Below are 26,656 nucleotides of genomic sequence, written 5' to 3'. Positions count from 1 at the left end.
AGTCCTGGGTTCGGTTTGGTACTTGTTCTGTGAACTTCAAGAAAGTTTGGATGCCAAACCCTATTGAAATCAATAGCAGACTAAAACTTATTTATGAAGCAATAAAAACAGAATAAAAAAAAAAGTAAATTTTCTGGGCTAAAAAAGCAATACACGCAGCATGCAGAACCACACAAGAGTTTTTCTATGTATGTTTGAGGGCCTTTATAGGGGTCTGTGTGCAGTGATTTAATTTTGTTTTGTTTTTAAAAAAGCTGGCAATGAATGGCATTTGCTGGCAAGTTGTCTTTTTTTCTCTTAAATGTTATTTTTGCTGTAGCACATCTTACAGCAAGAATGAAGAAAGAAAGAAAAGATCATACTGTATCCTTTGAGCCTGGTAAGAAATCACTCTAAAAATCCTACCAGACCAAACCCACACAAGTGCACAAGCACTGAATTGTTATCAATGTCCAATACAATGTACAAAGGTCTAGTGATTGTAATGTACATATAAACTTGACATAACAGATATGACCTAAAAAAAAAAAAAAAAAAAATTACACACTGCAAGCAAGTTTCTAGGACATATGTATCTTATGTCCTGCTCTTCTCTCCTTTCCGCTGTTCACAAAAATGACAGTTGGAAGTTGCTTTGTACAGCAGGAGCATCATTGAAGAATACACAATGTATTATTTCATTGTATTTACTATTTAATTTACATTCAGACCAAAAGTGTGACCTGTCTGATCTGCATATGATATCAGCTAAAGAATCCTCAGAATAAAAAAAAAAAAAAAAAAAATTTCCCCCTATTTAACCAGTTAGGCCCCATGTAACATGCCTGTACATGAGGGTTTGAGTAATTACCAGGATGATGCCAGTGATGCTGCCTCCCCCCCCAATGCCTTTCCAGGCTCTCCCCCCGTCCACCGCCAGCTGACTTGAATGTCTCTGATCATCTCTATGGTATAAGAAACCAGAAGCAATGACTATTTTGTCACTTCCCGTTCCGGGTCTTTGTTTAAAAGCCATTACTGGCTTGTGAAAGCATTGGATCAGAACGATCAGATGCAGAGAAATCTGGAGTCTAATAAACCCCAGATGTCTCAATAAAGAGGATTCAACGTGCTTATCAGTATCACAAGGGATTTTGATCATCCCTTGTGATAGCAAAAAAATTCAAAAACATTTGTAAAAAAATAAAGGGTTCTTGTCCCCCCCCCCCTCGCCATGCTCAAAGGTGAATGCATACATAGGTTGCGCACGCCAGGGGCGGACTGACAACTCATGGGGCCCCCGGGCAATAGGGGATCATGGGGCCCCTGTGTCCTTGCCCAAACGCAAAAAAAAGCCTATGAAAAAGGTACCAGGGGCATCTCATGGGGCCCCCTACTGACCCCGGGCCCCAGGGCCTAAGCTTCCCAATGGTCAGTCTGCCCCTGGCGCACGCATACCTAGACTGTGTTTGTGAGGTATCCCTCAAACGAAAAATCATTCTAACAACAAACCTGCTGTGTAACTCTAAGCCGGTAACCTGGAAAAGTTTTTAAAAAGGTCCCCTATGGAGATTTTTTAAATTCCATAGTTCGTCGCCATTCCACAAGCATGCGCAATTTTAAAGCATGACACGTTAGTTATCTACTTACTCAGCATAACATTTTTTATATTTTGCAAAAACAGTTGGGCAATATATTGTGTTTTAATGCATTCAAGTTATTTTTTTTTCTAAAATACATATATTATATATGGGGGGAAAAAAAAAAAAAAAAAAAATCACTATTTATATCACTATTTATAAAAAAAAAAACAAAAAAAAACTATATATTATATATAAATAATTTTTTTTTATATATTGTGTGTGTAAATACAGATACATACATATACATACATACACACACACACACACACACACACACATATATATATACACACACTATTGTTTTGCTAGAAAACTACTTAGAAACCCCCAAACATATATGTTTGGGGGTTTTAAGTAATTTTCTAGCAAAACAATAGTGTGTATATATATATATATATATATATACACATACATACACACACAACCTATATATATATATATATATATACACACACACACATACTGGTTTTTACATGTGGTGAGGTGATGGGAAGTGTCAGAATTGGCCCGGTCTTCAAGTGGTTAATCTCTAATCATCTCATAGTGAAGTCTAATCTGCTGCAATTAAACAATTTCCTCCCCTTACTTTCCTCCCAATTTGTTTTTCCCCAGTACTAATCATTAATAATGGTTTTTCCCCTTTCCACTCATTTATGGTTTTTATTTTTGTCAGTGTTGCACATAAAGAAAACCCACAAAAATTGGTAAAAAATAAATACCTTATTATTTGCAAATAAATTTGCCATGATTAGTATCTGAAGCATGATTTTATGGTCATTTTAAAAACAGGAAAATTATGAAATACAATTATTTTTTTGTCTACACTCACACAAAATTCAATATTTTTTTATTATCAAAATAGAAAAAAAATGTTTCTATGGATTACATAGAAAATATTTTTTAGGAGATTCGAAAAAAAAAAATCAATGGATTACTTTTTATTTTAAAACAGTATTAAACATCAAAACAAAATTGTATTTCAATTGCAGCTTACCACTTCTGGGATCCGGTGGCTGCATTTGTTTTTTTCCCCCCCTTTATTTTCATCTGGTGATCCTATCAGTAAGTGCTATTTTTCAGCTAACTGCAACAGAATTAACAATGCAGAGCACAGACACCTTAAAACAGGAGGTGTGTTACTGGCAGGATCACCAGATGAAAATAAAGAAAACTAATGCAGCCATCACATTTAAGGAATCGTAAGCTGCAATATGTCACATTTTTGTTTTTTGATTTAACACCACTTTAAGTAATGACAAAGCAATTGTAGACCCATAACAAAAATGTAAAACTTGTGGTTCTCCATAGGGATGTACAGGTGTGAGGGCTGAAGTGGATAAACAAGAAGTCTTAATATTGTCCCTGACCATGTGTGGTGGTTCTTGATGCAGCCCATAGACTGTCCGCCTAGCTCTACCCTCCTACATTGCTCTCAGGCCATCATTGACACAATGCAGCATTAGTCTGGTCCACCTGACCCTTGTACATGTCAATGCCTAGTGACGGGGACCAGGACCACTCACCCAGAAGAAGGAAGGTCCAGGATACACTCGGCAGGTACATAGGTGCCTTTTCCTCACCGTGCTCCGACCACTAATCCAGAGAAGTCAGATGCAGTTATTAGCACTGAGCCTGGGGAATGCAGGTCGACCAGTTCTTTTCATGAATGTGTATTTCTTGTGATAAATAGGAACCAGAACCTCACCCTCAGGTCTATAGAAATCTATATCGCTACGTCACCTTTAAAAACTTCAACAGTCATCAGCTGCTTTTGATGGAAGGATATGCTGAGTCTTGTTGTTCCCCCACCAATCTCCAATCCGCTGATCTATGGGATCAAGCCATTCAGCTGTAGGAGAATGGATCTCGTGGAGTGGATTGGAGGATGCTTCTATAGAAAACCATCTTCCATATTGGTCTACAAGCCCCACCAATGGTTCATGTTTTCCATGTAGCCTTTCCATCTGGGTTTTTTCTTGCCTCAGCAGCTGCTTTGGATGAAAGGATATGCTAAGTCTTCTTGTTCCTCACCAAACCTACCTTCAGCACTCTATGGTAGTACGTGTTTTCCACCCCTCCAGGAAAAATCTCAGCTGCACTGATCTGGAGCACCAAGCCATTCAGCTGTGTGGGGGAGATTGAATCTTGTAGGGTAGATTGGAGGAGGCTCCTATTGAACATCATCCTACAGATGGGTCCACAAGCCCCACCAATGGTTCATGTTTTCCGTGTAGCCTTTCCATTGAGGTTTATTCTTAATCTGAGCTGCACTGATCTGGAGCACCAAGCCATTCAGCTGTGTGGGGGAGATTGGATCTTGTAGGGTGGATTGGAGGAGGCGTCTATTGAACATCATCCTACAGATGGGTCCACAAGCCCCACCGATGGTTCATGTTTTCCGTGTAGCCTTTCCATTGATGTTTATTCTTAATCTGAGCTGCACTGATCTGGAGCACCAAGCCATTCAGCTGTGTGGGGGAGATTGAATCTTGTAGGGTAGATTGGAGGAGGCTCCTATTGAACATCATCCTACAGATGGGTCCACAAGCCCCACCATTGTTCATGTTTTCCGTGTAGCCTTTCCATTGAGGTTTATTCTTAATCTGAGCTGCACTGATCTGGAGCACCAAGCCATTCAGCTGTGGTGAGAAGGGTGGAATTGGGGTCTTGTGGGGTGGATTGGAGGAGGCTTCTATAGAACAACATCTGCCAGATTGGTCTACAATGGTTCATATTTTCTGTGTAGTCTTTCCATTGGGGTTATTCTTGTCTCAGCAGCTGCTTTCCATTCCTCTCAGTTGCACTGATCTGAAGCACCACTCCTATCAGTGTGGGGGAGATTGGATCTTGTGGGGTGGATTGGTGGATGCTTCTATAGAACAACATCTTCAAGATGATGGTGGCGGTGGGGAGTTGCTGGTGGGATGTGGGTGCCTGATTTTAATGTAGCACAAGGAATAAATACACCACCACTGCAAATGAAATGGCTGTAAAAGCTAACCTCTTGGTGCAAATTTGCGGCATCTTGGCGGCTGGACCTTGACGCCGAGCGGCCGCATATTTGCATACCACAAGTAAACAAACAAGCACTGCGTACATTGTCGGCGCTATAATAATAACAATGCGCTGAGAGTGCGTGCCATGTCCGCTCCTGGCACATTTACCGGCGCCTCAAGGAAAGGTTCCAATCTCTACTTGTGACTGGGACCTTGCCAATCACTGCGGTCACATGACCCTAAAATCCTCCTAGTGTCACAAACCCCTTAAAGGGTTGGGAGGCACCGGAGCCAAGGGGGTTAAAGAAAATCCCACATCTTGGGTTGTCCCAGAATAGGAATAGAGGGGAAATCATCCAGTTGGAACACTTGACAACCAGGGATTCCCTCACTTCCTGTTTTAGCTATCGGACAGGAAGTGAAGGGAAATCTTCCCAATGGGACGCAGATGGCAAACAAACTGATAGGGTTTAAATTTTTTTTTTTGTCTTGGTTGTCAGGTTCTATTTTTATGCGTATGATGCAGTTAACAATCTCTTCCAACTGTATTGATCAAATTCCAATTATGCTGATCAGATAGTAAATCTATCACCAATGCGATTACACAGAATCGCTCCATGCATGGCCACCACCATTTTTTCCCCTTTATTTTCACCTGGTGATCCTGCCAGTAACACACTTCCTGTCCTGGGGTGACAACACTGGTTGTGCTGTGTCTGTGGAGGAGTTCTCACCCTGGGCTTGTGCCCCAGTTTGGACTACAATCGCCCCCTCCTCTCCTCGTCCTCATTACCGAGGCAGAAGGAGGTATAGAGCTTACAGGAGATCGCAGAGAGTGGGGATTTTCATTTTTCTCAGTTGTTTATACAAGGACACTGGATTTAATGTCAGGATCTACAAGGGATTTTTTCTGTGCTTGCAGAAAATGTATTTGGCCTAAATAAAAAAAAAAAAAGGCTAGGCTCACCTAAGACGTTCTGATGCGTTTTGCATTATGCAGAAAGCCAGTACAGTCCATTGAACATGATTTCCTATGGGACACGTTCACAGCTCTGCGTTTGCATGCGGTGCGTTTGTTAGGGTGCAGGACTTTTTTAAATGCCAAACGGTGCATTGTGGTTCAGTAGACTTCAGTAGAGATGCTACAGAAATGTATGTAGTGTGTTTTTTTAATGTGATTTTTTTTTTACGCGTTTTGGTATTCTGCCCAGCAACAAGCATAATGCATTAAAAAAAGTGTAAAAAATTCAAAACACACCACAAAGAGTACCGCAGACACAGATCAAACGCAAACTGGATAGGTATGAACCAAGCCCAAAACAGAAAAGAAAGGCAAAACATTTGTGTATAGATATAAAGGACACTGGGGGAGATTTACTAAAACCAGAGAGTGCAAAGTCTGGTGAAGCTCTGCAGAGAAACCAATCAGCTTCCATGTTCTTTTGTCAAAGCTTTATTGAACAAGTTGAAGTTAGCAGCTGATTGGCTCCTATGCACAGCTTAAATATAAATCCCTTTTGTGATCACAAGTCCTCTAAGTGCCTTATGCAGCTGAGAACAGAGAGCTGGGGAAGGGGAAACTGCAGAAAACTGGTCTTCCCAGTGACTCTGCAGGGAAGGGGGATTGTTGGGATATGTCTGATGATTGGAGGAGAACAGACTGAGTTCCCAGCAGAGCTAGAGAACTGACTACGCTGTGATCTCATGCCTATTGTGGTCAGATTTTAATAGGAAAACAGAAGGCCTGCCAGGAACACCAGTGATATCACACAAATGAAGCAATACAAAGAGAACAGGAGACTTCTTCATACCAGTACATGGTACAGCAGGCACAGATCAGCAGAGGCGTCCCTAGGGTCGGTGTCACCCGGTGTGGTAACACTTGGTGACACCCCCTCCGACGATCCCCACAGAGTGGATTGGATCTGAAGATTGAGCATAATGGATCGGACTCCGTTAATTCCCCCCCCCCCCCCAGCAACAATAGCTCACCCCCAGCAGCAATAGACCCCCGACAGCAACATCAAATCTCTAAACTCTCCAGCAGCCAGCAATAATAGACCCCCCTCCCTCAGCGGTAGATCCCTCCAAGCAACAAATGACCCCTAGAAAGATAAGACCCCCTTCTACCAAACCGATCCCCCACCAGAAACAATACTCAAAAATAGACCCCCCACTCAAAAATAGATCCCCTCCAGCAACAACAAACCCCCTAGCAGCAAGCATCAATAGACCCCTCCAGCACATCCCAGAACCCATTTCCATTATATACATCCAGTGCTGGAGGTGCTGGAACTGCGTGTCCAACCCCCCCACCCCCGCACGTTCCCGCCAACAAAAGCCATAAATACATACACTGCTAAAAAAATTAAACAGAGACTTTTTAAACAGAGTATAGCATCCAGTCAATGAAACTCCTGGGATGTTGATCTGGTCAGGTAAGTCTCAGAGGGGGTTGTCAATCAGTTTCAGCTGCTTTGTTGTTCATGAAATTAACAACAGGTGCACTAGATTGGCAACAATGAGACGACCCCCAAAACAGGAATAATTTTATAGGCTGAGGCTGACTGTTTTTCACTCGTTTGGCATTTGGCTAGGGTCAGTGTCACTCCTGGTAGCATGAGGCGATACCTGGACCCTACAGAGGTTGCACAGGCAGTCCAGCTTCTCCAGGATGGCACATCAATACGTGCCATTGCCAGAAGGTTTGCTGTGTCTCCCAGTACAATCTCAAGAGCATAGAGGAGATTCCAGGAGACAGGCAGTTCCTCTAGGAGAGCTGGACAAGGCTGTAGAAGGTCCTTAACCCATCAGCACGACCGGTATCTGCTCCTTTGTGCAAGGAGGAACAGGATGAGCGCTGCCAGAGCCCTACAAAATGACCTCCAACAGGCCACTGGTGGGAATGTCTCTGACCAAACAATCAGAAACAGACTTCATGAGGGTGGCCTGAGAGCCTGATGTCCTCTAGTGGGCCCTGTGCTCACTGCCCGGCACCATAGAGCTCGATTGGCATTTGCCATTGAACACCAGAATTGGCAGGTCCACCACTGGCGCCCTGTGCTTTTCACAGATGAGAGCAGGTTCACCCTGAGCACATGTGACAGACGTGAAAGAGTCTGGAGAAGCTGTGGAGAACATTCTGCTGCCTGTAACATGGTTCAGCATGACCGTTTTGGTGGTGGGTCAGTGATGATCTGGGGAGGCATATCCATGGAGGGACGCACAGACCTCTACAGGCTAGATAATGGTACCCTGACTGCCATTAGGTATGGGGATGAAATCCTTGGACCCATTGTCAGACCCTACGCTGGTGCAGTGTGTCCTGGGTTCCTCCTGGTGCGGTAGGTCCTGGATTCCGCCTGGTGCACGACAATGCCCGGCCTTATATGGGGAAAGTATGCAGGCGGTTCCTGGAGGATGAAGGAATTGATACCATGGAATGGCCCCCACGCTCGCCTGACCTAAATCCAATAGAACTCCTCTGGGATATCATTTTTTGGTCCATCCACGCCGCCAGGTTGCACCTCAGACTGTCCAGGAGCTCAGTGATGCCCTGGTCCAGATCTGGGAGGAAATCCCCCAGGACACCATCCGTGGTCTCATTAGGAGCCTCCTCCTACGTTGTCAGGCATGCATACAAGCACGTGGGGGCCATACAAACTACTGAGGACCATTCTGAGTTGCTGCAATGAGATTTCAGCAAAATGGACTCGCCTGCTGCATCATTTTTTCACTTTGATTTTCTGAGTGAATATGAATTCAGTCCTCTGTAGGTCGATCATTTTCATTTCCATCAAACAATGGGGCATCCTTACATTCCCCACACATTACCCAGTCCATATCAGTATAGAGATCCAGCAGGAGATTTGTCTCCATTGAGATCTGATGGGTTTTCAAAGTGTTTTTTTCATTATGAGCCGTGTACATTTAACTCCATTAACAATTTAAAAAGCATTCTAACAAAATTCTACTAATGGCCAGCTTTGGAAAATGCTTCATTTAAGTAAATCCACTAATGATTAGAAAATCAAATGAACGGTCCTAAAATGAATATTTTGGAACAAAATTCTAGTAGTCTATGACCACCCTTAGGACTTTGAGAATTTTTCCATCCCCTTCTTTTTAATTTTTTCATCACAACATTGAAATATGAGCATTGGGTTGACACCAATAACGATTAGAAAATCAAACTTTCTGAAAAATAAAAATTTTCAAACAAAATTCTACTAGTGTACAGCTAGCTCTAGAAATTCATTTGAGATACATTTGCACTCCTGATCCTTTGAATCTTCTTGTCTCTACAGCTGAGAATAAACATCAATGTAACCCCAGTAATGATAAGCAAATTGAACGAACGCTTCAAAAACAAAAAATTTAATGCAAACTTCTAATAGTGTTTTCCAGCTTTCTAAACGTGCTGGTTTGAGAAAAAAATTTCTATTCTGCTCCTTTGAATTTTCTTGATTCTACAGCGAAACATGATTTTTGTCTTTTTACCACTAATGATAAAAAGGAATTGATAGAACATTCTGCAAATTACAAATTTAAAGCGAAATTCTGCTAATGTATAACCGGCTTAACTGCAGTTTGTTTTTCGCAGAATGCAGAGTCAGACATGACCTCAGCCTAGGGAAGGCAGATGAATATCCTCTTCCACCCTGCAGCTAATCCCCCTCCCCCTCCTCCATAATATCCTTCCAGTCACCCAGTACTGTCACTTTATACAGGATAGAATGCTATGGGGCGGTGTGTTCGCCTCTCATGTGTCCGCACCAGCCAATGAGACGAGGCTGGGGAGATACAATGTAACTTTCACTTTCATTTCCTTCTTCCTGGTAGTATGGCGTCTGGTACAGAGGGGAGCCCCTGAGATCTATGGGAGCGTGCGGTGAGTATTCCCAGAAATGTATGGATCATGTTCAAGAAGTGAGCCTCTGATTCTAGTCTGCCATAAACTGAGACATGGATAATTTACAGGGATGAGGGACGTGTCCCAGCCGTTATATATCTCTTCCTCCATAGAAGACGTGAAGTTGTTTTCATAACATTTCTATTCAACGTCACACTGATGGGGGAGAAGATGATTAGTATTTGAGAATGGAGGGCCAGAGATTTTGTACCCCGCTCCAAATATTAAAAAATCATCTTCTATGAATATCTGTACATTGAAAGCCTGTTGCCTCTTGTCATGTATCCCCACCAACTCGCCAATATACGAAGGCTGTACCAAAAGTAATGCAAAAGTTGGCATAACTTTTTTATTAGCTTACATAGGTTGTTTAAATTTCACGTGTTTGTAGACAGAAACAATTGAGTACTGACGTGATACTTTTTTTATTTGCACTAACATACAATTTTGAGGACAAGCTTTCGGGGTATGTCCCCTTCTTCAAGGTACTATTAAAAATCACAAAGTTTAAGCAGAATGTTAGAAGGGATTGAGAAAAAAAAAATGGGCTACAGATAAGATACATCAAAAGCGAGGGGGGGAGGGGGGAGAATACTACACTGACACAGAGGGGGTCAAGCTTCAGCTAATAGATAGTCATAAAGCTGTTGGATAATGGTTGAGGAATCCCATGTCCAAATTAAGGCCCTTATCTTTTGTGTCAAATAGAATTATCATTCTTAGTTCAAATGTTTTTCTTTCCTGGATGGATTTGAATTTTCCTTTCAGAACTGAAACATTGAGGTCTTCCATATTGTGGCCTGGTTGTGTGAAATGGTGTCCTACAGGTGTGCAGAGGTCATCTTCTTTATGTTCCTTGATGGTATGTCTGTGCAGATTCATCCTTGTTTGTAATGTCTGTCCTGTTTCACCAACATAAGATCCTTTGCTGCATTTTCTGCACTGGATAAGGTACACAACATGACTGGAGGTGCAGCTGTATGATCCGGAGATATTGAAGATCCCTTTTGAGTGTCTGACACTTTTTGATGGATTGATTTGGTTGCACAGCTTGCAGCGTTTCTTATTGCAGGGTTTGCTTCCATTATTTGTGACATCATAATCAGAATGAAGTTTCCTACTGATTAGTTTATTTCTGAGGTTGGGGGGTTGTCTGAAAGCCAGTATTGGGGGGTTGTCTGAAGGCCAGTATTGGGGGGTTGTCTGAAGGCCAGTATTGGGGGTTGTCTGAAAGCCAGTATTGGGTGTTGCTGGAATATTTCTTTCAGAGTTCCATCCTCTGTTATGATGGGTTGTAAATCTTTGATTATTTTTCTTATCCCTTCTAGTGTTGGGTTGTATGTGGTTACTAGAGGTACACGGTTGTTTGTTTTTTTCTCTTTGTACTGAAGTAGATTTTCCCTTCGGGTTCTCAAGGCTGTGTTTATGCCGGTGTTGATAGTTTTGTCCTTGTAACCCTTCTTATGGAAGGTGTCTGCTAGTGTCCTGAGATGTTTATCTCTGTTTCTTGGGTCAGAACATAGTCGGTGACCGAAAGCTTGTCCTCAAAATTGTATGTTAGTGCAAATAAAAAAAGTATCACGAACAGTACTCAATTGTTTCTGTCGCAAATGCACTAATACGGCTACAATCACATGTTGGTAGAGTAAATCTTGCTGTAGTAATTCTCCTTCTCCTTTGGTAGAGTAACTCTTGGTGTAGTAATTATCCTCCTCTCCTCTTTCTCCTCATTCTCCTCTTCTCCTTCTCCTTTTCTCCTCCTTCTCTTCCTCTTTTTCTTCTCCTTCTCTTCTTCTTCTTCTCCTTTTCTCCTTCTCTTCTTCTCCTTCTCTTCTTCTCCCTTCTCCTTCTCTTTTTCTCCTTCCCCTTCTCTTTTTCTCCTTCTCCTTCTTTTTTTCTCCTTCTCCTTCTCTTTTTCTCCTTCTCCTTCTCCTTCTCTTCTTCTTCTTCTCCTTCTCTTCTTCTTCTTCTCCTTCTCTTTTTCTTCTTCTCCTTCTCTTCTTCTTCTTCTCCTTCTCTTCTTCTTCTCCTTCTCTTCTTCTTCTCCTTCTCCTTCTCTTCTTCTTCTCCTTCTCTTCTTCTCCTTCTCTTCTTCTCCTTCTTCTTCTCCTTCTCTTCTTCTCCTTCTTCTTCTCCTTCTCCTTCTTCTCCTTCTCCTTCTCCTTCTCCTTCTTCTCCTTCTCCTTTTCTCTTTTTCTCCTTTTCTCTTTTTCTCCTTTTCTTTTTCTCCTTCTCTTCTTCTCCTTCTCCTTCTCTTCTTCTCCTTCTCTTTTTCTCCTTCTCTCTCTTCTTCTTCTCCTTCTTCCTCTTCTTCTTCTTCTCCTTCTTCCTCTTCCTCTTCTTCTTCTTCTCCTTCTTCCTCTTCCTCTTCTTCTCCTTCTTCTCCTTCTTCTCCTTCTCCTTCTTCTCCTTCCTCTTCTTCTCCTTCCTCTTCTTCTCCTTCCTCTTCTTCTTCTCCTTCCTCTCCTCCTCCTTCTTCTTCCTCTCCTCCTTCTTCTCCCTCTCCTCCTTCTTCTTCCTCTCCTCCTTCTTCTCCTTCCTCTTCTTCTCCTTCCTCTTCTTCTCCTTCTCCCTCTTCTTCTCCTTCTCCCTCTTCTTCTCCTTCCTCTTCTTCTCCTTCCTCTTCTTCTCCTTCTCCCTCTCCTCCTTCTTCTCCTTCTCTTCTTCTCTTCTCTTTCTCCTCCTCCTTATCCTTCTCTTCAACATCCACAGAAGGCTACAGAATATTATTATACAGGATTTATGGCGCCAACAGTTTGCTCAGCGCTGTACAATATAAGGGAGACAGTACAATTACAATACATTTCAGTACAGAAGGAATATGAGGGCCCTGCTTATGAAGCCTACAATCTAAAGGAAGGGATGTGCAGAGATGACACTATTGATAAGAGCAATGTCTCATCATTGGTGACTCTTATCAATAGTGTCATCTCCATAAACATTCTGTAGCCTTCTGTGGACACCAGATAGCCTGCACCCCTCCTTCATCAAGAACTCAATGACGTCACATTGCCTCTGCTTAGAATCCATTATTTTTCTGCAACGAAAAAGATGATTTACTAAAGAGTAAGATTTTGTACCCAGCTCCATATATTACAAAATCATGTTCTATTAATGATATCTGTACATTGAAAACCTGTTGGCTCATTTCTTATATCCCCACCAACTCTGACAATATACGAGGGCTGTACTAAAAGTAATGCAGAAGTGGGCATAACGTTTTCAATAACCTACATAGGCCATTCAAATTTCATATACAGTGTTTCCCCGAAAATAAGACACTGTCTTATATTTTTTTGGCTCAAAAAAACACACTAGGTCTTATTTTCGGGGTAGGTCATATTTTTTAAATATCCAGGTGTAGACAGGGGGTGCAGAGGTGAGCTGCAGGCAGTTGTGGATGAGGGTTACTATGGAGAGGGCCGGCTGATGACAGTTGTGAGCTGCAGTCAGGTGTTGCAGGGGAGACTTGACAGGTGAGTTTCAGACAAGGTGCAGATATAAGCCACAGACAGGGTGAAGGGGTGAGTTGCAGACGAGGGATGCAGAGCTGAGCTGTGGCAAGGGGGTGCAGAGCTGAGCTGTGGCAAGGGGGTGCAGAGCTGAGCTGTGGCCAGGGGGTGCAGAGTTGAGCTGTGGCTGGGGGGTGCAAAGGTAGGTTGCAACTCAGCTCACCTCTGCACCCCCCCCAGCCGCAGCTCACCTATGCACCCTGTCTGCAACTCACCTGACTCAATTTACCTCTGCAACACCTGACTGCAGCTCACCTTTGCACATTCCCCCCTCCCCCTCCACTGCCCTCATATGGTTAGCTAGCTTTGCAAAACACAGCTGTCAGCCGGCCCCCCTCTATAGTAACTCCAGTTTCGGGTCCTATCTTCCCACACAGTGCACCAAGCGCACTTACCGCTCCGCCTCTTCCCCACTGACCTGTGATCACCCCTGGGGCATCAGCTTCCATGCATTAGGCTGCAGGAGGAGATACCCCACCCCTAAATACACTGCATACTGCACCCATAATTATCTGTTCCTTCCCTGTCCTACAGTGAGTACAGAGGTAGGGAGGTTCTGTGGGAGCGGATGGTGAGTACAGAGGTAGGGAGGTTCTGTGGGAGCGGATGGCGAGTACAGAGGTAGGGAGGTTCTGTGGGAGCGGATGGCGAGTACAGAGGTAGGGGGGTTCTGTGGGAGCGGATGGCGAGTACAGAGGTAGGGGGGTTCTGTGGGAGCGGATTGTGAGTACAGAGGTAGGGGGGTTCTGTGGGAGCGGATGGTGAGTACAGAGGTAGGGGGGTTCTGTGGGAGCGGATGGCAAGTACAGAGGTAGGGGGGTTCTGTGGGAGCGGATGGCGAGTACAGAGGTAGGGGGGTTCTGTGGGAGCGGATGGCGAGTACAGAGGTAGGGGGGGTTCTGTGGGAGCGGATGGTGAGTACAGAGGTAGGGAGGTTCTGTGGGAGCGGATGGTGAGTACAGAGGTAGGGAGGTTCTGTGGGAGCGGATGGTGAGTACAGAGGTAGGGAGGTTCTGTGGGAGCGGATGGTGAGTACAGAGGTAGGGAGGTTCTGTGGGAGCGGACGGTGAGTACAGAGGTAGGGGGGTTCTGTGGGAGCGGATGGTGAGTATAGAGGTAGGGGGGTTCTGTGGGAGCGGATGGTGAGTATAGAGGTAGGGGGGTTCTGTGGGAGCGGACGGTGTGTACAGACGTAGGGAGGTTCTGTGGGAGCGGACGGTGTGTACAGACGTAGGGAGGTTCTGTGGGAGCGGATGGTGAGTACAGAGGTAGGGAGGTTCTGTGGGAGCGGACGGTGAGTACAGAGGTAGGGAGGTTCTGTGGGAGCGGATGGTGAGTACAAAGGTAGGGAGGTTCTGTGGGAGTGGACGGTGAGTACAGAGGTAGGGGGGTTCTGTGGGATCGGACGGTGAGTACAGAGGTAGGAAGGTTCTGTGGGAGCGGGTGGTGAGTACAAAGGTAGGGAGGTTCTGTGGGAGCGGATGGTGAGTACAGAGGTAGGGGGTTCTGTGGGAGCGGACGGTGAGTACAGAGGTAGGGGGGTTCTGTGGGAGCGGACGGTGAGTACAGAGGTAGGGGGGGTTCTGTGGGAGCGGATGGTGAATACAGAGGTAGGGGGGTTCTGTGGGAGCGGACGGTGAGTACAGAGGTAGGGGGGGTTCTGTGGGAGCGGATGGTGAATACAGAGGTAGGGGGGTTCTGTGGGAGCGGACGGTGAGTACAGAGGTAGGGAGGTTCTGTGGGAGCGGATGGTGAGTACAGAGGTAGGGAGTTTCTGTGGGAGCGGATGGTGAGTACAGAGGTAGGGGGGTTCTGTGGGAGCGGATGGTGAGTACAAAGGTAGAGAGGTTCTGTGGGAGCGGACGGTGAGTACAGAGGTAGGGGGGTTCTGTGGGAGCGGATGGTGAGTACAGAGGTAGGGGGGTTCTGTGGGAGCGGACGGTGAGTACAGAGGTAGGAAGGTTCTGTGGGAGCGGATGGTGATTACAGAGGTAGGGGGGTTCTGTGGGAGCGGACGGTGAGTACAGAGGTAGGGGGGTTCTGTGGGAGCGGATGGTGAGTACAGAGGTAGGGGGGTTCTGTGGGAGCGGACGGTGAGTACAGAGGTAGGAAGGTTCTGTGGGAGCGGATGGTGCTGTCACTTTAGCCACGTTTCTGTGTTTATAAGAGACAGTAGATATGGGTGTGCGCAAGGCCAGTGCCGGAGGTGGCGGAATGGCGTTCCGCCATGCTCTGGCTGCAAAAAAGCCCTGATCACAACTAGGTCTTATTTTCGGGGTGGTCTTATTTTATGGGAAACAGGGTACTGGTAGAGTAACTCACACTATAGTATCTCTTCTTCTTTGCAAGTAAATAATGGGTTCTAAGCAGATTCAATGTGTCGTAATTGAGTTCTTGCCGAAGGAGAGGTCCAGGCTGTCTGATATCCACAGAAGGCTACACAGTGTTTACGGAGATAACGCCGTTGACAAGAGCAATGACTTCTCATTGATGACTCTTGTCAAGAACAGGGGCGGACTGACCATTTGGAAACTCGGGCACTGCCCGAGGGCCCGGGGTCAGTAGGAGGCCCCATGAGATGCCCCTGGTACCTTTTTCATAGGCTTTTTTGAGTTTGGGCAAGTACACAGGGGCCCCATGATCCCCTATTGCCCGGGGGCCCCATGAGTTGTCAGTCCGCCCCTGGTCAAGAGTGTCATCTCTGTAAACATTCAGTATCTTTCTGTGAATGTCGGACAGCCTGCACCCTTCCTCCATAGAGAACTCAATGATGGGGAATCCATTATTTACGTGCAATGAAAAAGAAGATTTACTATAGAGGAAGATTTTGTACCCAGCTCAAAATATTACACAAATGTATTCAATTAATGATATTTTTACATTGAAAAACTGTTGGCTTATTTTTTTTATATCCCCGATAACTAACAATATACGAGAGCTGTACTAAAAGTCATGCAAAAGTGGGCATAACTTTTAAATTTCACATGCTGATAGAGTAACTTCCTTAATAGTAACTCTTCTTCTTTTTCATTGCAGGTAAATAATGGCTTCCAAACAGAAGCAATGTGCAGTCATTGAGTTATCAAGGAAGGAAGGGTGCAGGTTGTCCGACATCCACAGAAGGCTACTGAATGTTTACAGAGATGACACCATCAACAAGAGTGATGTGTTGTCATTGGTTACTTGTCAATAGTGTCACCTCTCTAAACATTCAATAGCCTTCTGTGGATGTTGGACAACCTGCACCCTTGCTTCATTGAGAACTCTAGATGGCATGTTGCTTCTGCTAGGAATCCATTATTTACCTGTAAGGAGGAAGAATTACCATAGAGGAAGAGTTACTCTACCAACATGTGAAATTGCCGAATTGTCAAAAATATTGGGCCGTCTGCCTTTACACGCAAATGAACTTTAATGGCCTCCCAGTTTTAGTCCGTAGGGTTCAATATTGAGTCGGCCCCACCCTTTGCAGCTATAACAGCTTCAACTCTTCTGAGAAGGCCGTCCAAAAGGTTTAGGAGGGTGTCTATGGGAAGGTTGGACCATTCTTCCAGAAGCTCATTTGTGAGGTCAGGCACTGATGTCAGACAAGAAGGCCTGGCTTGAAGTCTCCACTCTAATTCAACCCAAAGGTGTTCTATGGGGTTGAGGTCAGGACTCTGTGCATGCCAGTCGAGTTCCTCCACCCCAAATTAGCTCATCCATGTCTATGGACCTTGCTTTGTGCACTGGTGCGCAGTCATGTTGGAACAGGAAGGGGCCATCCCCAAACTCTTCCCACAAAGTTGGGAGCAAGAAATTGTCCAAAATGTCTTGGTATGCTGATGCCTTAAGAGTTCCCTTCACTGGAACTAGGGAGCCAAGCCCAACCCCTGAAAAACATCCTGCACCATGATCCCCCCTCCACCAAACTTTACACTTGGCACCATGCACTCAGGCAAGTATCGTCATCCTGGCAACCTCCAAACCCAGACCTGTCCATTGGATTGCCAGACAGAGAAGCATAATTGGTCCAGAAAAGACGTCTCCATTGCTCTAGAGTCCAGTGGCGGCGTGCTTTGCACCACTGCACTCAATGCTTTGCATTGCACTTGGTGATGTAAGGCTTGGATGCAGCTGCTCGGCCATGGAAACCCATTCCATGAAGCTCTCTACGCACTGTTGTTGTTCTAATCTGAAGGCCACACCAAGTTTGGAGGTCTTTAGCTATTGACTCTGCAGATAGTTGGCGACTTCTGCGCACTGTGCGCTTCAGCATGTGCTGACCCCGCTCATGTTATATGGCCTACCACTTGGTGGCTGAGTTGCTGTTGTTCCCAGTTGCTTCCACTTTGTTATAATCCCACTAACAGTTGAGCGTGGAATATTTAGTAGCCAGGAAATGTCACGGATGGACTTATTGCCCAGGTGACCACCTATCACGGGACCACGCTTGGAGTCACTGAGCTCCTGAGAGCGACCCATTCTTTCACCAATGTTTGTAGAAGTAGTCTGCACGCCTAGGGGCTTGATTGTATACACCTGTGTCCATGGAGGGGATTGGAACACCTGAATCCAATGATTTGGAGGGCTGGACCAATACCTTTTGGCAATATTGTGTGTGTGTGTGTGTGTGTGTATATGTGTGTATATGTGTGTATGTGCGGTATCCTTCCACGGTCTTAATCAAGGTTATAACCCAGGAATCTCAACTATACAGGTTGAGGGGCTCCAGGCAGTTTGCTTAATGCAGAGGAAACTGGTGTGTCAGTTTCGTCGTCAGTTTGTAAAGCCCGTTTTGGGGCCTGGAGATTTCAAAGTGATTTGGGAGGGCTGAAACCTCCAATCCTGGGTCCATGTTTCGTGATCATCCAGCATACTGATTACACAGGTGTGTGTAGGCCTTTTTATAGAGGCCCAACCATGGTTCATGGGCTCCACCCCGGCAGACAGGAGGTCGTTGCCCTGGAGTCAGGAGGGCTCCTCCTAGGAGAGGTGGGAGCCAGAGCAGCAAGGGGCTAACTGTGTGCAATACAGCCATTTATGAAGGAGTCTGCAGGAGACAGATGTGAGCCTGAAGTGGAAGGCCAGAGCGGCAGAATTGTGTGTACAAGCCAGGAAGCTAAACATCTGTGTTTTTGAAGAGTGAAATGCTGAAAACCCCTGTGAGGGAAATTTACGGAACTTTATTTTAAATACATAATTTTATATATATATATATGTGTGTGTGTATATGTGTATGTGTATATATATAACACACACCAGCAGATCAATGTATGCATCTATATATATATACTCTGAGGTTCCCCTCCCCTTCCATCCCTCAGCGATAAGTTCCAGACATTCCAGCTCTGAGTTTCATTTCTCTTATATATCGTCATTCCTTTTAGTTTCATTCACATGGAGTAACAAAGTTTATATTTGCAGATCTCACAAAGTGAGGAGGAACCCAACAGACTCTCATGGGGAACAGCACCAGCAAAACGTAAGCTTATTAGATTCAAATATTTCTGTTTATATGCGTGTGTCTTATCTTTAATCAGTGATATAGCTCTGACATATACCGCAGTGCTGTACAGAGAACACTGAGCCAGTCACATCAGTCTCTGTACCAGAGGAGCTTACGCTCTAATGTCCCCTCCCCCACAGTCACATCAGTCTCTGTACCAGAGGAGCTTACGCTCTAATGTCCCCTCCCCCACAGTCACATCAGTCTCTGTACCACAGGAGCTTACAGTCTAATGTCCCCTCCCCCCACAGTCACATCAGTCTCTGTACCAGAGGAGCTTACACTCTAATGTCCCCTCCCCCACAGTCACATCAGTCTCTGTACCAGAGGAGCTGACACTCTAATGTCCCCTCCCCCACAGTCACATCAGTCTCTGTACCAGAGGAGCTGACACTCTAATGTCCCCTCCCCCACAGTCACATCAGTCTCTGTACCAGAGGAGCTTACACTCTAATGTCCCCTCCCCCACAGTCACATCAGTCTCTGTACCAGAGGAGCTTACACTCTAATGTCCCCTCCCCCACAGTCACACACTATTATTATTATACATTTCTATAGCTCTGACATATACTGCAGCGCTGTACAGAGAACACTGAGCCAGTCACATCAGTCTCTGTACCAGAGGAGCTTACACTCTAATGTCCCCTCCCCCACAGTCACATCAGTCTCTGTACCAGAGGAGCTTACGCTCTAATGTCTCCTCCCCCACAGTCACATCAGTCTCTGTACCAGAGGAGCTTACACTCTAATGTCCCCTCCCCCACAGTCACATCAGTCTCTGCACCAGAGGAGCTTACACTCTAATGTCCCCTCCCCCACAGTCACACACTATTATTATTATACATTTCTATAGCTCTGACATATACTGCAGTGCTGTACAGAGAACACTGAGCCAGTCCCATCAGTCTCTGTACCAGAGGAGCTTACACTCTAATGTCCCCTCCCCCACAGTCACACACTATTATTATTGTACTGTATATTTGTATAGCTCTGACATGATCCAGAGTGTTCGTCTACCTGGTGAAGTAACTACCTGCGTTACGTTTTGCTCGTTGTTTGTCTCGTCCGTCACTTATTGCTGTACCTGATTAGTCCCTCCTTAGCATATCATACAGTATAATGAGGAACCTGCTATGTACAATACAAAGTCCTGTCCACCTCCCAGTTTCCAGTTATCTTCTCGTACTTTATGGCTCTTCTCTGAACATTCCCAACTTTCTATATACTTCAGACTGGATATACTGTCTTCTCTATTTAGGGATAATATTTGTTTTATTTCTCCCAGGACTGCCATGCCTCAGGAAGGTGCTGCTAATTTTTACAAGTTAGAAGAAGAGATTACATGTTCCATTTGTCTCCATGAGCTCTCGGATCCGGTCTCCATCACTTGTGGTCATACCTTCTGTAGAGGCTGTATAACCAAATATTGGGACGCCTCGGGGCTTCATAGTTACCGCTGCCCAGAATGCAGGAAAATCTGCCCCAAAGACCAGCTCATACCTAGTTACAGGCTGAAGAACATGGTGACCAAGGTCCAACTGGCTGTCAAGGAAGAGCAGAGCAGACAGGTGAGAGAGTGGAACATTCTACTATATAGGGTGTGGGTATAGCAGAGAGGAAATGTTTCTATGCTGCCATCTTTATCCTTGCTTGACTGCCGAGTAGCGCATGTATTCCAAACCGTATAACAACTGTAACCTTACCCTCACAGAGAATCAAATTTAATTGGATGAAGGAAAAATAGGGCTTTATTACCAAACATAGATGTAGCGCCCTCTAGTTTGGATAGTTATTTAGTGTAGATGGAGGCTTGCTAAAAGCCTGGGTGTGAGTTAGAGAATTACTTCAGGGCAGGTTGGAGGGCTCTACAGGTCAGTCCTCTGGTGCCTTCCCTACTAAAAATGTCATATGTAGCAGCAGAAAAGGAATTCTCAGATTTGCAAAGGGTGAATCTATATGGCAAATGTGTTTTTGGTAACATACCCTTCTGACCATTGCTTTCCTGGGGTGCAAAAAATGAATGAAGATCCTAGTTCCCTAAAGACACATTAAAAATAGGTAGCAGCCACCATCAGATGGCACCAGGAGATGTGTCCAAAATGGATATCAAAGCGATGGAGCTCACGCCGTCCATTGACCGGAAGTACAGCGTGGGCTTGCGTTCCAGCCACCATTAGTAAACGTCACTTCCGATAATCCAGAGGATGGAACCAGAAATACGTCACCACTTGTGTATTCCAGCTATGTGTTCCAGCTGCTCGCAGGACGCATTATGCCTATTATAGCTGCTGATGGTAAATATTAAGAGGTGCCTGACGGAGAAAAGCAATTAACCAAAGAAAGAGGTAGTACACACTGTCCACCGCCCAGTCTTGCCGCATGGCGCCCTGGCCTGAACCTCGCAAAAGGGAGCTAGGAAATCTTAGAATAAATAGATAAATATAATAAAAATTAAATGGATTATGAATTAGGTTATGTATGCATGTGTATGTATGTATGTATGTGTGCGTGTGTATGTATGTGTGCGTGTGTGTATAAATACATGTATGTATAAATAAATTGACATCCCTGTATTGTCTTAGCGATCCAGATGGTATTACGTGTCAGAAAATGTATTTCATATTTGTATTGATTAAAATGATACTAACTTAGAATATTGACATGAATTGATATATGTATTAAGGGGAATAGGTACAATGAATGAATACGTACATGTAGTGTATACAATCGTAAAGAAAAAACTGTGTGCATAAATAGATAAAAAATATTAAAAGAATGATTTGGCATAATTGCATGTATATAAATATGAGCGTACATGGACGCACATATAGTGCATTTCCCGATGGATACTATGTCCCAATAGATTTGCGTCAATAAATAACCAGTTGTCCGCGCCCTATAGCAGAAATACTGCTGCAGGGTGGCAGGGCTGCGCAAAGCCATGTGTGTGTATGTATATATGTGTGTGTGTGTGTGTATATATGTGTGTGATTTGCATTTCTGGGTAGGGGGGCACGCGTGCCCCCCTACCCGCGCTGCCATTGGGAGCTATACAGTTGCAAGAAAAAGTATGTAAACCCCTTGGGATTACGTGGAGTTTTGCATGAATTGGGCATAAAATGTGCTCTGAACGTCATCTAAGTCACAACAATAGAAGAACACAGTCTGCTGAACATAATACTACACACACATTAGATGTTGCCATGGTTTAATTGCACATAACATGTAAACATTCACAGTGCAGGGAGGAAAAAGTATGTGAACCTTTGGACTTAATAACTGGTTGACCCTCCTTTAGCAGCAATAACCTCAACCAAACGTTTCCTGTAGTTGCAGATCAGACCTGCACAACGATCTGGAGTCATTTTGGACCACTCCTCTTCACAAAACTGTTTCAGTGTAGCAATATTCTTGGATGTCTGGTGTGAATCGCTCTCTTAAGGTCATGCCACAGCATTTCAATGGGGTTGAGGTCAGGACTCTGACTGGGCCACTCCAGAAGGCGTATTCTGTGCTGTTGCAGCCATTGTTTTGTTGAATGACTTGTATGCTTTGGGTCATTGTCCTGTTGCATCACCCATCCTCTGCGGAGCTTCAGTTGGCGGACAGATGGTCGTACGTTTTCCTGCAAAATGTCTTGATAAACTCTGGAAATAATTTTCCCATCAATGACAACAATCCATCCAGGCCCTGAGGCAGCAAAGCAGCCCCAAACCATGATGCTCCCTCCGCCATGTTTCACAGTGGGGATGAGGTTTTGATGTTGGTGTGCTGTGCCTTTTTTTCTCCACACATAGTGTTGTGTGTTCTTCCCAAACAACTCAATCTTGGTTTCATCTGTCCACAGTATATTTTGCCAGTAGTGCTGTGGAACATCCAGGTGCTCTTTTGCAAACTTCAAACGTGCTGCAATATTCTTTTTGGACAGCAATGGCTTCCTCCGTGGTGTCCTCCCATGTACTCCATTCTTGTTTAATGTTTTCCTTATTGTAGATGTGTCAACAAAATGTTAGCATGTGCCAGAGATTTCTGTAGGTCTTTAGCTGACACTCTGGGATTCTTCTTTACCTCATGCAGCATTCTGCGCTGTGCTCTTGCAGTCATTTTTACAGGACGACCTCGCCTAGGGAGAGTAGCAACAGTGCTAAACTTTCTCCATTTGTAGGCAGTCTGTCTTACTGTGGACACATGAACATCAAGGCTTTTGGAGATACTTTTGTAACCCTTTCCAGCTTCATGCAAGTCAACAATTCTTGAACGTAGGTCTTCTGAGAGCTCTTTTCTGCGAGGCATGGTTCACATCAGACAGTGCTTCTTGAAACCAGTAAACCCAAAACAGGTGTGTGTTTTTTAAGGGCAGGACAGCTGTCAGCAACACATCCAATATCATCACACTGATTGGAGTCAAGGTTGGCTCACTCCTGGCTCCAATTAGCTCTGGGAGAAGTCATTAAGCTAGGGCCTCACATACTTTTTCCTCCCTGCACTGTGAATGTTTACATGTTATGTGCAATTAAACCATGGCAACATCTAATGTTTGTGTAGTATTATGTTCAGCAGACTGTGTTCTTCTATTGTTGTGACTTAGATGACGTTCAGAGCACATTTTATGCCCAATTCATGCAAAACTCCACGTAATCCCAAGGGGTTCACATACTTTTTCTTGCAACTGTAGATGTCAATCACCGGGTCCACCCAGCGAGGGAACACTGACAGGGGAGAGACCTGTGTGTAAACAACACAGGTCTCTTTCCTGCCAGCAATAACATGCTGCTGTGTATTTCTCTGCACAGCATGTCTCCCTAGTAAAACACACACAGCACACAGTTAACCCTTTGATCTCCCCAGATGTTAACCCCTTCCTGCCCAGTACAGTGTCAGTGCTTTTTATTAGCACTGAACACTATATGCGTGTCATGGGGATGTCAGTGGCAATTAGTCAGTTCCCCCCAGTGCCAGAATGCCCACTATAAGTCACAGATCGCCGCCACTACTGGTATAAAAGAAAAAAAAATTCCAGTATCTATACTGCCATTTGTAGACTCTATAACTTTCACGTAAACCAAGTAATTTACACGTATTGGGATTTTTTTTTACTGGACATGTTTTATAGCAAAAAGGTAAAAACATTGTTTTTTTTTTTCAAAATTGTCAGTATTTTTTTTTTAGTTTTATAGCGCAAAAAATTAAAAATGCACAAGTGATCAAATACCGCTGAAAGAAAGCTTTATTTGTGGGAAAAAAAGGACATAAATTTCATTTGGGTGCAGCATTGTATGACCCAGGGGCAGACTGACAACTCATGGTGCCCCCAGGCAATAGGGGATCATGGGGCCCCTGTGTCCTTGCCCACACTCAAAAAAGCCTATGAAAAAGGTACCAGGGGCATCTCATAGGGCCCCCTACTGATCCCGGGCCCTCGGGCAGTGGCCGAGTTTCCAAATGGTCAGTCTGCCCCTTTTATGACCACGCAATTGTCAGTTAAATTAATTCAGCGCCATATCGCAAAAAATGGCTTTGTCAGGAAGGGGGGGGGGGTAAATCCTCTGGAGGGCCAGTGCTTAATCAAGCCTTTAAAACTTGCATTAGCATTAGGCTGGAGGGCTCTACAGGTCAGTCCTTTGGTGCCTCCCGCTACTCTAGAAGCTTGGAGAAGTGTCACTGTCAGGAAGACATCATAGAGCAATAATGTACAGCTGATGCTGGAGTGAGTGCTTGTGGACAGGAAGTGGTTGAACAGGACTGGGAATAAAAGGTAAAAAATGGTAAATACGGTATTTTATAGAAAAAAATTAAAATAGTTTGGCACACAGTGCTTTTAGCAAACTATATATCATCCAGTTAGGATTAGTTCTACTTTAAGACTTAAGATAAGATGCCTCATTGTGACTCCTGGGAGGATCTCATCCCACCACCTGAGCAGTCCCAGTGCTCAAATAGGAAAGGATCGGTTCCCATATTACCAGTGACTTTTTTATCTTCATAGATTCCACCTTCAGCCCTTCAACTGGTGTACACAGATCATGATGGAAGATTGCAGCTGGATGAGTCGGTGCTACAGAGATGCTTCTTGGATGCGGAGGTGTCGGAATACCCCCCGTGCCTTATATGTGTGATTGGGGAGAAACGGAGAGGAAAATCCACCCTACTGAATTATATCATGAGAGCTCTTCACTGCCTGGTGAGTACAGCCATCCATATCATATCCTGAGAGCCCTTCCCTGCCTGGTGAGTAAACCCGTCCATATCATATCCTGAGAGCTCTCCTCTGTCTGGTGAGTAAACCCGTCCATATCATATCCTGAGAGCCCTTCACTGCCTGGTGAGTAAACCCATCCATATCATATCCTGAGAGCCCTTCACTGCCTGGTGAGTAAACCCATCCATATCATATCCTGAGAGCCCTTCACTGCCTGGTGAGTAAACCCATCCATATCATATCCTGAGAGCCCTTCACTGCCTGGTGGGTAAACCCATCCATATCATATCCTGAGAGCTCTTCACTGCCTGGTGGGTAAAGTCATTCATAACATATCTTGAAATCCCATTACTGCCTAGTTGGTAAAATCACTGTCTGCTGAGTACAGCCGTCCATATCATATCCTGAGCCATTCACTGCCTAGTGAGTACAGCCGTCCATATCATATCTTGAGAGCTCTTCACTGCCTGGTGGGTAAACCCATCCATATCATATCCTGAGAGCCCTTCACTGCTTGGTGGGTAAAGGCATTCATAACATATCTTGAAATCCCATTCTTGCCCAGTTGGTAAAATCCATCCATATCATATCCTGAGAATCCTATACTGCCTGGTGAGTAAAACCATCCATATTGTATCCTGAGAGTTTCCACCCCACCATCCTCCCATCTCCCTGTCTGATGAGTAAACCTGCCCATATCATATCTGGTGCACAATGACCCCATATCATATCCTGAGAGCCCTTCACTGCCTGGTGAGTAAACCCGTCCATATCATATCCTGAGAGCCATTCACTGCCTGGTGAGTACAACCATCCATATCATATCCTGAGAGCCATTCACTGCCTGGTGAGTACAACCATCCATATCATATCCTGAGAGCCCTTCACTGCCTGGTGAGTACAACCGTCCATATCATATCCTGAGAGCCCTTCACTGCCTGGTGAGTACAACCGTCCATATCATATCCAGAGAGCCCTTCACTGCCCGGTGAGTACGGCCATCCATATCATATCCTGAGAGCCCTTCCCTGCCTGGTGAGTATAGCCGTCCATATCATATCCTGAGAGCCCTTCACTGCCTGGTGAGTATAGCCGTCCATAAGATATCCTGAGAGCCCTTCACTGCCTGGTGAGTACAGCCGTCCATAACATATCCTGAGAGCCCTTCACTGCCTGGTGGGTACAACCGTCCATATCATATCCTGAGAGCCCTTCATTGCCCGGTGAGTACAACCGTCCATATCATATCCTGAGAGCCCTTCATTGCCCGGTGAGTACGGCCGTCCATATCATATCCTGAGAGCCCTTCACTGCCTGGTGGGTAAACTAATCCATACCTTTAATTTTGAATGGCACTTCAGCTCACTAGGGCAATGTATCTTTAACGCACATTTATTGCAGCACACCACAAAGCACAGCACATCACTACTGTCCCAATACTGGTGCACATTGCACATTTGGTGTGTTCTAGCCTATTCATTTGCATGAACGTAACATACCAGGAGGGGGAGGGGTTAAGGTACTTATACTGCTTGTATTTCAAAATACAGTTATTGATGTAATATTGAATGTAGAGCTGATTTAATATTTGTCTTTTTAATATCTGCCTGGAGTTCAGCTTCAACCTGTACATGAATCTCTATAATATCAATGTGCAGCGCTAATAAAAATGTGTGTTATAATCAATGATGACCAGTGTGATAGTAAAAGAGAAAGGAAACATCATAAAAAAGAAATAAAGAATAGTGAATACTCCAATGAAGAAATAAAATATACGGTATAACAAATGAAAATAAATAAGTTCTCTAAATATCATCATAGTCCCAAAAATAGTGAGGTGATCAAATCAACAAAATGTAGTGACTTCCGCACCGCACCTCCACCATAATGCTCTCACCAGACGTAAGTAGCAAGCAAGCCCAGAGCG

At 44.7% G+C, this 26,656-nt stretch overlaps 2 protein-coding genes across 3 annotated transcripts in view; one reads left to right on the top strand and one right to left on the bottom strand.

Moving 5' to 3' along the window:
* Window positions 1-3,270, bottom strand: part of LOC149454673 (serine protease 27-like) — a 41,208-nt gene extending 37,938 nt beyond the window's left edge. Inside the window, exon 1 of the mRNA XM_089687235.1 lies at window positions 3,146-3,270. Coding sequence (XP_089543361.1) covers window positions 3,146-3,185 — 40 coding nt within the window. The 5' untranslated portion in view covers window positions 3,186-3,270. The remainder of the gene's footprint in view (window positions 1-3,145) is intronic.
* A 6,126-nt stretch (window positions 3,271-9,396) lies between these two features.
* Window positions 9,397-26,656, top strand: part of LOC149454672 (RING finger protein 112-like) — a 39,872-nt gene continuing 22,612 nt past the window's right edge. Inside the window, exons 1-5 of one of the 2 annotated variants that reach the window (XM_089687228.1) lie at window positions 9,461-9,509; window positions 10,299-10,392; window positions 18,449-18,506; window positions 19,816-20,098; window positions 24,517-24,711. In XM_089687228.1, the coding sequence (XP_089543354.1) occupies window positions 18,484-18,506; window positions 19,816-20,098; window positions 24,517-24,711 (501 nt within the window). In that variant the 5' untranslated portion in view covers window positions 9,461-9,509; window positions 10,299-10,392; window positions 18,449-18,483. Of the gene's footprint in view, window positions 9,510-10,298; window positions 10,393-18,448; window positions 18,507-19,815; window positions 20,099-24,516; window positions 24,712-26,656 lie in introns of both variants that reach the window. The other variant, XM_089687227.1, reaches the window with a different exon arrangement.

This window comes from Staurois parvus, unplaced genomic scaffold, assembly GCF_062004578.1.
Source record: "Staurois parvus isolate SC_StPar_1 unplaced genomic scaffold, SC_StPar_1.0 ptg000421l, whole genome shotgun sequence".
In the NCBI taxonomy this organism is placed as follows: Eukaryota; Metazoa; Chordata; class Amphibia; order Anura; family Ranidae; genus Staurois; species Staurois parvus.
The sequence above is the reverse complement of the archived record's forward strand: the minus strand, read 5'-3'. Positions and strand labels throughout refer to the sequence as shown.